Below are 15,144 nucleotides of genomic sequence, written 5' to 3' on the forward strand. Positions count from 1 at the left end.
CATCTATAGGTCTACATATCTTCTTCACTCTACCCCCTCTACCATCTATAGGTCTACATATCTTCTTCACTGTACCCTCTCTACCATCTATAGGTCTACATATCTTCTTCACTTTACCCCCTCTACCATCTATAGGTCTACATATCTTCTTCACTGTACCCCCTCTACCATCTATAGGTCTACATATCTTCTTCACTGTACCCCCTCTACCATCTATAGGTCTACATATCTTCTTCACTGTACCCTCTCTACCATCTATAGGTCTACATATCTTCTTCACTTTACCCCCTTCTACCATCTATAGGTCTACATATCTTCTTTCACTCTACCCCCTCTACCATCTATAGATCTACATATCTTCTTCACTGTACCCCCTCTACCATCTATAGGTCTACATAATTATCTTCTTCACTCTACCCCCTCTACCATCTATAGGTCTACATATCTTCCTCACTTTACCCCCTCTTCCATCTATAGGTCTACATATCTTCTTCACTTTACCCTCTCTACCATCTATAGGTCTACATATCTTCTTCACTCTACCCCCTCTACCATCTATAGGTCTACATATCTTCTTCACTCTACCCCCTCTACCATCTATAGGTCTACATATCTTCTTCACTTTACCCCCTCTACCATCTATAGGTCTACATATCTTCTTCACTCTACCCCCTCTACCATCTATAGGTCTACATATCTTCTTCACTCTACCCCCTCTACCATCTATAGGTCTACATATCTTCTTCACTTTACCCTCTCTACCATCTATAGGTCTACATATCTTCTTCACTCTACCCCCTCTACCATCTATAGGTCTACATATCTTCTTCACTCTACCCCCTCTACCATCTATAGGTCTACATATCTTCTTCACTGTACCCCCTCTACCATCTATAGGTCTACATATCTTCTTCACTTTACCCCCTCTACCATCTATAGGTCTACATATCTTCTTCACTCTACCCCCTCTACCATCTATAGGTCTACATATCTTCTTCACTCTACCCCCTCTACCATCTATAGGTCTACATATCTTCTTGACTTTACCCCCTCTTCCATCTATAGGTCTACATATCTTCTTCACTCTACCCCCTCTACCATCTATAGGTCTACATATCTTCTTCACTCTACCCCCTCTACCATCTATAGGTCTACATATCTTCTTCACTCTACCCCCTCTACCATCTATAGGTCTACATATCTTCTTCACTCTACCCCCTCTACCATCTATAGGTCTACATATCTTCTTGACTTTACCCCCTCTTCCATCTATAGGTCTACATATCTTCTTCACTCTACCCCCTCTACCATCTATAGGTCTACATATCTTCTTCACTCTACCCCCTCTACCATCTATAGGTCTACATATCTTCCTCACTTTCCCCGCTTTACCATCTATAGGTCTACATATCTTCTTCACTCTCCCCCCTCTACCATCTATAGGTCTACATATCTTCTTCACTTTACCCCCTCTACCATCTATAGGTCTACATATCTTCTTCACTGTACCCCCTCTACCATCTATAGGTCTACATATCTTCTTCACTGTACCCCCTCTACCATCTATAGGTCTACATATCTTCTTCACTCTACCCCCTCTACCATCTATAGGTCTACATATCTTCTTCACTGTACCCTCTCTACCATCTATAGGTCTACATATCTTCTTCACTTTACCCCCTCTACCATCTATAGGTCTACATATCTTCTTCACTTTACCCCCTCTACCATCTATAGGTCTACATATCTTCTTCACTTTACCCCCTCTACCATCTATAGGTCTACATATCTTCTTCACTTTACCCCCTCTACCATCTATAGGTCTACATATCTTCTTCACTGTACCCCCTCTACCATCTATAGGTCTACATATCTTCTTCACTCTACCCCCTCTACCATCTATAGGTCTACATATCTTCTTCACTGTACCCCCTCTACCATCTATAGGTCTACATATCTTCTTCACTCTACCCCCTCTACCATCTATAGGTCTACATATCTTCTTCACTTTACCCTCTCTTCCATCTATAGGTCTACATATCTTCTTCACTTTACCCCCTCTACCATCTATAGGTCTACATATCTTCTTCACTGTACCCTCTCTACCATCTATAGGTCTACATATCTTCTTCACTCTACCCTCTCTACCATCTATAGGTCTACATATCTTCTTCACTGTACCCCCTCTACCATCTATAGGTCTACATATCTTCTTCACTGTACCCCCTCTACCATCTATAGGTCTACATATCTTCTTCACTTTACCCTCTCTACCATCTATAGGTCTACATATCTTCTTCACTTTACCCTCTCTTCCATCTATAGGTCTACATATCTTCTTCACTTTACCCCCTCTACCATCTATAGGTCTACATATCTTCTTCACTGTACCCTCTCTACCATCTATAGGTCTACATATCTTCTTCACTGTACCCCCTCTACCATCTATAGGTCTACATATCTTCTTCACTCTACCCCCTCTACCATCTATAGGTCTACATATCTTCTTCACTGTACCCTCTCTACCATCTATAGGTCTACATATCTTCTTCACTTTACCCCCTCTACCATCTATAGGTCTACATATCTTCTTCACTTTACCCCCTCTACCATCTATAGGTCTACATATCTTCTTCACTTTACCCCCTCTACCATCTATAGGTCTACATATCTTCTTCACTTTACCCCCTCTACCATCTATAGGTCTACATATCTTCTTCACTGTACCCCCTCTACCATCTATAGGTCTACATATCTTCTTCACTCTACCCCCTCTACCATCTATAGGTCTACATATCTTCTTCACTGTACCCCCTCTACCATCTATAGGTCTACATATCTTCTTCACTCTACCCCCTCTACCATCTATAGGTCTACATATCTTCTTCACTTTACCCCCTCTACCATCTATAGGTCTACATATCTTCTTCACTGTACCCTCTCTACCATCTATAGGTCTACATATCTTCTTCACTTTACCCCCTCTACCATCTATAGGTCTACATATCTTCTTCACTCTACCCCCTCTACCATCTATAGGTCTACATATCTTCTTCACTTTACCCCCTCTACCATCTATAGGTCTACATATCTTCTTCACTGTACCCTCTCTACCATCTATAGGTCTACTATATCTTCTTCACTGTACCCCCTCTACCATCTATAGGTCTACATATCTTCTTCACTGTACCCCCTCTACCATCTATAGGTCTACATATCTTCTTCACTGTACCCCCTCTACCATCTATAGGTCTACATATCTTCTTCACTTTACCCCCTCTACCATCTATAGATCTACATATCTTCTTCACTCTACCCCCTCTACCATCTATAGGTCTACATATCATCTTCACTTTACCCCCTCTACCATCTATAGGTCTACATATCTTCTTCACTGTACCCTCTCTACCATCTATAGGTCTACATATATCTTCTTCACTTTACCCCCTCTACCATCTATAGGTCTACATATCTTCTTCACTGTACCCTCTCTACCATCTATAGGTCTACATATCTTCTTCACTTTACACCCTCTATCATCTATAGGTCTACATATTGTCTTCACTTTACCCCCTCTACCATCTATAGGTCTACATATCTTCTTCACTCTACCCTCTCTACCATCTATAGGTCTACATATTTTCTTCACTTTACCCCCTCTACCATCTATAGGTCTACATATCTTCTTCACTCTACCCTCTCTACCATCTATAGGTCTACATATCTTCTTCACTTTACCCCCTCTACCATCTATAGGTCTACATATTGTCTTCACTTTACCCCCTCTACCATCTATAGGTCTACATATCTTCTTCACTCTACCCTCTCTACCATCTATAGGTCTACATATCTTCTTCACTTTACCCCTTCTACCATCTATAGGTCTACATATCTTCTTCACTCTACCCTCTCCACCATCTATAGGTCTACATATCTTCTTCACTTTACCCCCTCTACCATCTATAGGTCTACATATCTTCTTCACTGTACCCCCTCTACCATCTATAGGTCTACATATCTTCTTCACTCTACCCCCTCCACCATCTATAGGTCTACATATCTTCTTCACTGTACCCTCTCTACCCATCTATAGGTCTACATATCTTCTTCACTTTACCCCCTCTACCATCTATAGGTCTACATATCTTCTTCACTTTACCCCCTCTACCATCTATAGGTCTACATATCTTCTTCACTTTACCCCCTCTACCATCTATAGGTCTACATATCATCTTCACTGTACCCCCTCTACCATCTATAGGTCTACATATCTTCTTCACTCTACCCCCTCTACCATCTATAGGTCTACATATCTTCTTCACTGTACCCTCTCTACCATCTATAGGTCTACATATCTTCTTCACTTTACCCCCTCTACCATCTATAGGTCTACATATCTTCTTCACTGTACCCCCTCTACCATCTATAGGTCTACATATCTTCTTCACTGTACCCCCTCTACCATCTATAGGTCTACATATCTTCTTCACTGTACCCTCTCTACCATCTATAGGTCTACATATCTTCTTCACTTTACCCCTTCTACCATCTATAGGTCTACATATCGTCTTGACTCTACCCCCTCTACCATCTATAGATCTACATATCTTCTTCACTGTACCCCCTCTACCATCTATAGGTCTACATAATTATCTTCTTCACTTTACCCTCTCTACCATCTATAGGTCTACATATCTTCTTCACTTTACCCTCTCTTCCATCTATAGGTCTACATATCTTCTTCACTTTACCCCCTCTACCATCTATAGGTCTACATATCTTCTTCACTCTACCCTCTCTACCATCTATAGGTCTACATATCTTCTTCACTCTACCCTCTCTACCATCTATAGGTCTACATATCTTCTTCACTTTACCCCCTCTACCATCTATAGGTCTACATATCTTCTTCACTCTACCCCCTCTACCATCTATAGGTCTACATATCTTCTTCACTCTACCCCCTCTACCATCTATAGGTCTACATATCTTCTTCACTTTACCCCCTCTACCATCTATAGGTCTACATATCTTCTTCACTCTACCCCCTCTACCATCTATAGGTCTACATATCTTCTTCACTCTACCCCCTCTACCATCTATAGGTCTACATATCTTCTTCACTGTACCCCCTCTACCATCTATAGGTCTACATATCTTCTTCACTTTACCCCCTCTACCATCTATAGGTCTACATATCTTCTTCACTCTACCCCCTCTACCATCTATAGGTCTACATATCTTCTTCACTCTACCCCCTCTACCATCTATAGGTCTACATATCTTCTTCACTTTACCCCCTCTACCATCTATAGGTCTACATATCTTCTTCACTCTACCCCCTCTACCATCTATAGGTCTACATATCTTCTTCACTCTACCCCCTCTACCATCTATAGGTCTACATATCTTCTTCACTCTACCCCCTCTACCATCTATAGGTCTACATATCTTCTTCACTCTACCCCCTCTACCATCTATAGGTCTACATATCTTCTTCACTTTACCCCCTCTACCATCTATAGGTCTACATATCTTCTTCACTCTACCCCCTCTACCATCTATAGGTCTACATATCTTCTTCACTGTACCCCCTCTACCATCTATAGGTCTACATATCTTCTTCACTTTACCCCCTCTACCATCTATAGGTCTACATATCTTCTTCACTCTACCCCCTCTACCATCTATAGGTCTACATATCTTCTTCACTGTACCCTCTCTACCATCTATAGGTCTACATATCTTCTTCACTGTACCCCCTCTACCATCTATAGGTCTACATATCTTCTTCACTTTACCCCCTCTACCATCTATAGGTCTTACATATCTTCTTCACTCTACCCCCTCTACCATCTATAGGTCTACATATCTTCTTCACTTTACCCCCTCTACCATCTATAGGTCTACATATCTTCTTCACTCTACCCCCTCTACCATCTATAGGTCTACATATCTTCTTCACTGTACCCCCTCTACCATCTATAGGTCTACATATCTTCTTCACTGTACCCCCTCTACCATCTATAGGTCTACATATCTTCTTCACTTTACCCCCTCTACCATCTATAGGTCTACATATCTTCTTCACTGTACCCCCTCTACCATCTATAGGTCTACATATCTTCTTCACTGTACCCCCTCTACCATCTATAGGTCTACATATCTTCTTCACTGTACCCTCTCTACCATCTATAGGTCTACATATCTTCTTCACTGTACCCCCTCTACCATCTATAGGTCTACATATCTTCTTCACTCTACCCCCTCTACCATCTATAGGTCTACATATCTTCTTCACTGTACCCCCTCTTCCATCTATAGGTCTACATATCTTCTTCACTGTACCCCCTCTACCATCTATAGGTCTACATATCTTCTTCACTTTACCCCCTCTACCATCTATAGGTCTACATATCTTCTTCACTTTACCCCCTCTACCATCTATAGGTCTACATATCTTCTTCACTTTACCCCCTCTACCATCTATAGGTCTACATATCTCCTTCACTGTACCCCCTCTACCATCTATAGGTCTACATATCTTCTTCACTTTACCCCCTCTACCATCTATAGATCTACATATCTTCTTCACTCTACCCCCTCTACCATCTACATATCATCTTCACTTTACCCCCTCTACCATCTATAGGTCTACATATCTTCTTCACTGTACCCTCTCTACCATCTATAGGTCTACATATATATCTTCTTCACTTTACCCCCTCTACCATCTATAGGTCTACATATCTTCTTCACTGTACCCTCTCTACCATCTATAGGTCTACATATCTTCTTCACTTTACACCCTCTATCATCTATAGGTCTACATATTGTCTTCACTTTACCCCCTCTACCATCTATAGGTCTACATATCTTCTTCACTCTACCCTCTCTACCATCTATAGGTCTACATATTTTCTTCACTTTACCCCCTCTACCATCTATAGGTCTACATATCTTCTTCACTCTACCCTCTCTACCATCTATAGGTCTACATATCTTCTTCACTTTACCCCCTCTACCATCTATAGGTCTACATATTGTCTTCACTTTACCCCCTCTACCATCTATAGGTCTACATATCTTCTTCACTGTACCCTCTCTACCATCTATAGGTCCACATATCTTCTTCACTTTACCCCCTCTACCATCTATAGGTCTACATATCTTCTTCACTCTACCCTCTCTACCATCTATAGGTCTACATATCTTCTTCACTTTACCCCCTCTACCATCTATAGGTCTACATATCTTCTTCACTTTACCCCCTCTACCATCTATAGGTCTACATATCTTCTTCACTCTACCCCCTCTACCATCTATAGGTCTACATATCTTCTTCACTGTACCCCCTCTACCATCTATAGGTCTACATATCTTCTTCACTTTACCCCCTCTACCATCTATAGGTCTACATATCTTCTTCACTGTACCCTCTCTACCCTCTATAGGTCTACATATCTTCTTCACTTTACCCCCTCTACCATCTATAGGTCTACATATCTTCTTCACTTTACCCCCTCTACCATCTATAGGTCTACATATCTTCTTCACTTTACCCCCTCTACCATCTATAGGTCTACATATCATCTTCACTGTACCCCCTCTACCATCTATAGGTCTACATATCTTCTTCACTCTACCCCCTCTACCATCTATAGGTCTACATATCTTCTTCACTGTACCCCCTCTACCATCTATAGGTCTACATATCTTCTTCACTTTACCCCCTCTACCATCTATAGGTCTACATATCTTCTTCACTGTACCCCCTCTACCATCTATAGGTCTACATATCTTCTTCACTTTACCCCCTCTACCATCTATAGGTCTACATATCTGCCGCCTGACACGATACGCGGCTGATGTGTTGTCAATCAACTGATGGGAGTGTTTTTACAATATAAACTGATGTGTTGTCAAATAACTGATGGGAGTGTTTTAACACAATAAACTGATGTGTTGGCACTAATATTAACGTATGTGTTGGCATTAAAGTAATGTGAATGTGTTGACAATATAACATTGTTAAGCTTGCATTTCAAACTTAGAGGTCATGAACTTGAATTGACGCCCGTCCCAAGCCTTATTGAAGCCCGAGCGAGAAGTTTCAAATATAATCTTTACAATGTGATTTTTATTCCATCCGTCGTCGAACTTGTTTCTGCTTTCATGCGATTGCAACAAGGCCAAAATGACTGCTCAGACCACCTCATCCTTTCACTTGACTCACCTGCACGGGTCAAGTCCCAAGACATGTACACATGAACTGATGTGCTGTCCCAAAAATGATGTTGACGTGTTGACATTATAATATAGTGATGTGTTGCGACCATAAAGTGATATGTTGACATACAGGGTGACCCAAAAAAAAGAGTACCCAAACAAAATCACATATCACAGATATCATCAACATATCCCTGGCCACAGGCGTCGTTCCCGACTGCTTCAAGTCTGCCGTTGTCCGCCCACTCATCAAGAAGCCCGGCCTTGACGTCAACGAGTTGAAGAACTACCGTCCTGTGTCCAACCTGCCCTTCCTCTCCAAGCTTCTGGAGCGTATCATCCTGGAGCAGTTGAGCGCCCACCTGTCTCGGAACTCGCTGATGCCAGTGTACCAGTCAGCGTACCGCCCTCACCACAGCACCGAGACGGCGCTCCTGCGAATCACCACGGACCTCCTGAACGCAACAGATAGCGGTCTCGTCTCTGCCCTTGTGCTGCTGGACCTTTCCGCGGCCTTCGACACGATCGACCACCAGCTACTCGTCGATCGCCTCAGTTCCACGTTCGGCATTCACGACACCGCCCTCTCTTGGTTTAGGAACTACCTCCAGAACCGCTCTCAGACTGTCACCACTGATTCGTTCTCTTCTCAGCCTGTCCCTGTCCGCTTCGGCGTCGCACAAGGATCTGTCCTCGGCCCTGTCCTTTTCACCCTGTACACCCAACCCCTCTCCCTGGTCATCGAACGCCACGGCCTAAACTACAACTCCTTTGCCGATGACACGCAGCTCCAGAACAGCGCCAAGCCGGAGGACGTTGACGATCTCCTTGGATCCATCTCCAGTTGTTTCACTGACATCAAGAACTGGATGACTGAGAACAAGCTGAAGCTGAACAGTGAGAAGACGGAGGCCCTTCTCGTTGGAACACGACAGAAGATTGCTTCCCTCACTGTGACCGACCTCCAGCTGGATGACGCGACTGTTCCATTCTCCCCTGCTGTCAAGAGCCTTGGCGTCTTTCTCGACTCCACTCTCTCCATGCAGACACACATCTCCTTCATCATCAAGACCTGCTTTTTCCACCTACGACGCATCGCCTCCATCCGTCGCTACCTCACCCACGACGCCTGTGTCAAGCTGGTTGTCTCCCTCATCTTCAGTCGTCTGGACTACTGCAACTCCCTTCTGGCTGGCCTCCCCGCCTCATCCATTCATGGCCTACAACGAGTCCAGAACGCCGCTGCCAGGCTGACGTTGAGGAAGACGAAGCGAGACCACATCACCCCCCTACTTCGCTCCTTGCACTGGCTCCCTGTCAACACCCGAATCTCCTACAAACTGTCCACTCTGGTCTACAAGTGTCTCAACGACTCTGCTCCCGAGTACCTTCAATCCTCCCTGGACCTGTACACCCAGCCCTCCGACCGTCCCCTTCGTTCTGCTGCTGACCCTCTCCGCCTCCACATCCCTCGCTCGAAACTCGCATCTGCTGGTCAGCGTGCATTTCCCTCCGCGGGCCCCTCCGTCTGGAACTCCCTGCCGCTTGAGCTTCGCCAGAGCCCCTCTCTTGACGCGTTCAAGAGTAGGTTGAAGACTCAGTTCTTCCCGTAGCTGGCTGCGACTTTCATGCTCGACGTGATGTGCTGTGCCCCAAAAGACATTCTTGTGCTGTGCTCTGTGAGAGGTGTTTTCTTTGTGCTTAATATTATTTTGTTTGACCTAGCTATTGATGTGTACATTGTTGTTAAACAGTTGTTTGTTTACCAGGGTTTGCTAGTGTGTGATAGGGTTCGTGTCCGTCTGAAGATGTTAGTTTCTTTGTTAGTCCTGTGTTGACAACTCTTCGACAAGCGCTTAGAACTGTACCCACGGAATACGCGCTATATAAGCTTCATATTGATTGATTGATTGATTGAAAATTGAATAACTTTGTCAATTTTAACTTTTTTTTCTTTCTTTTTGAGGTGAGTCAAGCTAATCCACTGCATGGTTGGATGAAATAAAAGCTGTTCTCACAATGAACTATACTAATGATCAACGGACGTTTTGCATAGAGACCTATTTTCGCACAAAATCATACAGAGATGTGCAAGTACAGTTCCAGAGACACTTCGGTCAGCGCGATTTCTATCTTTGGGGGTTCCTGAAAGACAACATCTACAGGAACAACCCACAGACAATCACAGAACTCAAGAGAGCCATCACAATTCAACCATTCGCGGAATCTCGCAACAGGAGTGTGTGCGGGTGATTGATAACTTTGCGCGGCGAGTTCAAGTTTGCCTGCAGCGGCGTTTGGAGCATGTTCTGTAGAATGAGCATAACTTTCCTGAAAGACAAGCTAGAACGCTAAAATTTTCTGTGCAAATCGTGCAGAGGCTACTTGTGTGTGTAAATAAATTTTATGAAGATTGCTTTATTTTTGTTCAATTTATGACGTTTTGTTTGGGTACTCTTTTTTTTGGGTCACCCTGTATAATATAGTGATGTGTTGCGAACATAAAGTGATATGTTGACACACTTGACTATAAACTGATGTCTTGTCACTAAACTGATGTTTTTGACACTTACATTGATGTGTTGACACTAAACCAATGATATGTTTTGTGTGTTGCCAGGGGAACCAGACGGGGCGGCGGGGACCTTGCCTGACATCAACTGCATGACCATGAGCAAGGGAGGGAAGTGGATGGACTTTACCTGCAGCAAGAGAAAGAAACCATATGTCTGCAAATACCTTTTGGCATAACCTGCTTTTAGGTCACGTGGCACGGTCAATGAATAAAATACAGATGATAATAACATGTATTCTATTTTAAAGCTAAGGTATTCATAATTGCGCAAATCCTGTTATTGTTCAAAACGCGTCTCAAACAAAATTTAAGAACAGTTTTATTTTAGAAAACGATGTCGAAAGAAGTAGTGTACATTTAATTGTGGCGTAATTCTGCAGGTGTCTTCTTTTCAGTTGCACGTGTGGTCGTATGATTGTTTTACGTTTTAGTTTTGTTTTACGAATAAACAGTAAAGTAGACAATATCATTGTTTGTCTCTTCAAAAATCTTCATTCTATCAATATACTCTTTAGTCCGTTCAATGTCTTTTGCCATCGAAACTTTGCTCAAGACCACGTCGAAAGTGTTGCTGCTGCTTTCAAGGTTGCCTTCCAAATCTTTTCTCTTGGATAGGCAAGAGAGGTGAAAGATACGAGTGGATGTATTTTCTCAGTGTTAGTATCCCTGAATAAAGTACAGCATCTGTGTGTGATGAAGTTTGTTTTACTGAGAATGAAAGTGAACAACTTTGTTTATTTCCTGGTTCGGGTTATGATCTTTTTCTCTCTCTCTCTCTCTCTCTCTCTCTCTCTCTCTCTCTCTCTCTCTCTCTCTCTCTCTCTCTCTCTCTCTCTATCTCTCTCTCTCTCTCTCTCTCTTTCTTTCTCGTTCTCTCTGTATATGTATGTATGTATTTATATATGTATGAATGTGTATGTCTGTCTCTCCTCCTCTCTCACACACACCCATGCACACATTTCCGCCCGCACACACATTAATCACACACAGACATACAGACACACACACTTACACAATACTTGCGCACACGCGCACACAAACACACACACACACACGGACAGTCGACTGTGATTTGCATACATTTGTACAGTATACAAGCAGATAATGCATCCTTCTTGATATAAGTTGTTTTTTTACACAAAACTTCCCCTTTTCCGTGCACCTTCCAAAACATGTTGTATCGTGTTTATGCAACAAAAGCGCTGACACTTGAAAAACAGCACTTTCCAAATAATCAGCAAGTAATGCAAGAACATATAAACACAACTATAATAACACTTGTTTAGTGCCGAATCTTTCTGACCTAACTGAACATACGAAAGTGCACTGCCCGAGAAATGGAAATATGCACAAAAAGTAGGTTTTTTCTTCAGTTTGAATGGCAGAATGGTCGTTACAGTACATTCTTTGATAAATTGGAAGTTATGACCAATAAAACGACAGAGTCAGTAGATACGATGATTGATGTCGGAATCAGAAATACAATGCATTTCAGTGAATAGCCTGAATCTTTTGTGTTGTCCATTCATGCATTTCACGAAGAAGGAATATAACAGTTAATCGCCTTAATAACGTTACATTCATTCAGGCTGCGAAAGAGCTAAAAAGGCATTAAAGAGTGTGACATTCTTTGCCGCAATTACTATGCGATCTCATCAACAACGACAACGACGACGTCCAGAAAACAGCATTTTGCTGTAGCCTTTAAGCATTGGGATTGATCATTGAGAGAATACAATGTCTGCTGACACCATTGCTCTTACTCCTACTACCACCATTACCAGAACCCCTCATTCCTCCACCACCAGAACAGCCACCACCACCACCACCACTTCTACCACCACCATTGCAATCACAACCACAAAAAACTACTGATGCTACTACTACTACGACCACTACTACATGACTGTTACTGCAGTGCGCGCGCACACACATTGACACAAACACAGACGGACACTCGTACATACACGCAAAAACACACTCTCTCTCTCTCTCTCTCTCTCTCTCTCTCTCTTTTTTTTTTTTTTCTTCTCTCTCTCTCTCTCTGACATAATCACGATTTGAAGTAACAAGTGTGACAAGACATGAACATTTGAGACCTTGACCTTGTACTGCGATAGACTTAAACGAACCCTGTTTAATCACCGTGACCACTATGTCAACTCAGAAAGGAAACAACGTTGAATCGGTCCCGCATCGCTTGATAGACTGAAGGGATGAACAACCAACCAATCAGTCCCGCATGGCTTAATTAATAGATTGAAGGGATGAACAACCAACCAATCGGTCCCGCATCGCTTGATAGACTGAAGGGATGAACAACCAACCAATCGGTCCCGCATCGCTTAATAGATTGAAGGCACGAACAACCAACCAATCGGTCCCGCATCGCTTAATAGATTGAAGGCATGAACAACCAACCAATCGGGAACAAACAAAACAAACAAACAACGATCTCATGTTTCGCCGACTATACATATTGTCACGAAGCAAATGTATTTGAAAGCAAATCGATGAAGAGTCGAGAGAAATCCTTCATATGTTTATTAATACCAGAAAGTTGTATTAGCTTTGTTTAAAAGACACTTACCTCTGTCCCGTTTCATAGATCAATAAAGATGAGTATGAACGGTCAGTTACTACTAACTAACTAACCACACCACGATCCACTCTCGCAGTCATACAAAAAGATAAAATCAACAACAAATATGAATTTCAGACGCCTGTTTATATACGATCTCGCCACCTCCCTCAATACTTCACTTCAAGAGTTGTTTTACGTCCAAGACGTAAAAACAGAGTAACTGACAAAAGTGCCAGTTAAAGTTTATTAAATAATAATAACACGCTGTACTCGTGTAAAGATAAGGAAAATCTAGCTGTTCTGCAAAAAGCCCTGGTTTATGCAGATGTCACACCCCCACGTTATCACCACTCAAATATAATCACAGATAGGTAAGATGACTTGGTGGTGAAAGGCGCAATGACATGATACACTTAACTTTCTGCCACGAAGTGGGCGACCCGAAAATAGTCTATCTCCACAACTGCTCCGCTGACTGTAGTGCCGGTTGGCGTGGAGCGAAGCAGCGAACAATAGAGATATCCGGCGCCTCACTCAGCCGCTGAAGGTAACGGGTGGTCCTGTAGGTGACGTCACTGCCTGCCGGTAGATCCCTGCAGACGGTGACAGCCTCTCCGGTTACCCAAGCACTCCCCGTAGATTACCATAAATGGTAAAAATGGAATAGGGAGAAACAGAAAGCTGTGCAACAGAAAGCATCGGTGCACTAAACATGCCACGCAACCCTTCACACTCCACCTTTAAACATTCCACGCAACCCTTCACACTCCACCTTTAAACATGTCACCTTTACATATTTGGACCTGCACAAACGAACTTTTAAAACAACAAATCAGCTATTTTCCCTCCTGTAATGTCTTGGGGTTGTTATGCGGACAAAACCAACGGACACAAGAAGGGTGAGGTGCAACGGTTTATTCGGTGATCACATGGCAGGCTCTGTACGGAAGTATCAGTGCGCATGACTGATCCAAACATTGAACCCCGATAGTACATAGGTACCGTAGATACAATGAACTGGTCAAAGGGAGACAACAGCATGCTAGTCTTTCCTCTCTTTGAATGAAAAACACTCTTTTAAATTTACTGTTACTGTTAACTGCTGGAAAAATCAAATTATTCAAAATAGTTTTAAACTTCAGAACCAAAATAAAATCCTTTGCTGATTACAGTTCAATATACTTCTTGAAAACAAACTTGGTCTTTACTATTCATCATTTGACTAATAATACCTGAAAACTGAAAAGAAACACATCTGTCTTGATATCACTTTAAACTGAACTAAGAAACAACTTAATTGTACGGCATGATTACTGTCTGTCTCTTGTTTGTTGTTCGTTTTGTTGATAAGAGAATATTAACACACTAAAACTTGGATTTCTAGATTGTTATCTGGAAATGTTTTCACATCTTGCACTTCAGTCTTTAAACACACATATAGTCTTCCATGTGTTGTGGAAAAGTGCGATTTCTTTTGGACCGACGTGGGCTAATACTGGCAGGCGGAACTGAACCGTGTGAAGAAGGTGTGGTGCTTGGCGGAACAGCGTCATCAGTTTCACCAGCAGTTGGGGCTTCTTCGTGGTCAGTCCTGGTTTTCTCTTCAGGTTCTGTAACTGGTGCGTCCTCTTTTTGTTGGAGACCACTTGTGGTGTGACAGATGGCGGCAGTCGACGGAAAAGGGAAGAGTTTCTCGTGACGGTCGACCCATCAGGCTTCTGTGCGGTGATCATGGAACCTTTGGTATCAGTCACAA

The 15,144-nt window shown here is 42.6% G+C and overlaps 1 protein-coding gene across 1 annotated transcript in view; it reads left to right on the forward strand.

Annotated features, from left to right (window-relative positions):
- Positions 1-11,493, forward strand: part of LOC138982675 (uncharacterized) — a 101,031-nt gene extending 89,538 nt beyond the window's left edge. Inside the window, exon 39 of the mRNA XM_070355998.1 lies at positions 10,850-11,493. Within this exon, the coding sequence (XP_070212099.1) occupies positions 10,850-10,980 (131 nt within the window). The 3' untranslated portion in view covers positions 10,981-11,493. The remainder of the gene's footprint in view (positions 1-10,849) is intronic.
- Positions 11,494-15,144: the final 3,651 nt, after the last annotated feature.

The sequence above is a fragment of the Littorina saxatilis genome, linkage group LG12 (genome assembly GCF_037325665.1).
Source record: "Littorina saxatilis isolate snail1 linkage group LG12, US_GU_Lsax_2.0, whole genome shotgun sequence".
Lineage (NCBI taxonomy): Eukaryota > Metazoa > Mollusca > Gastropoda > Littorinimorpha > Littorinidae > Littorina > Littorina saxatilis.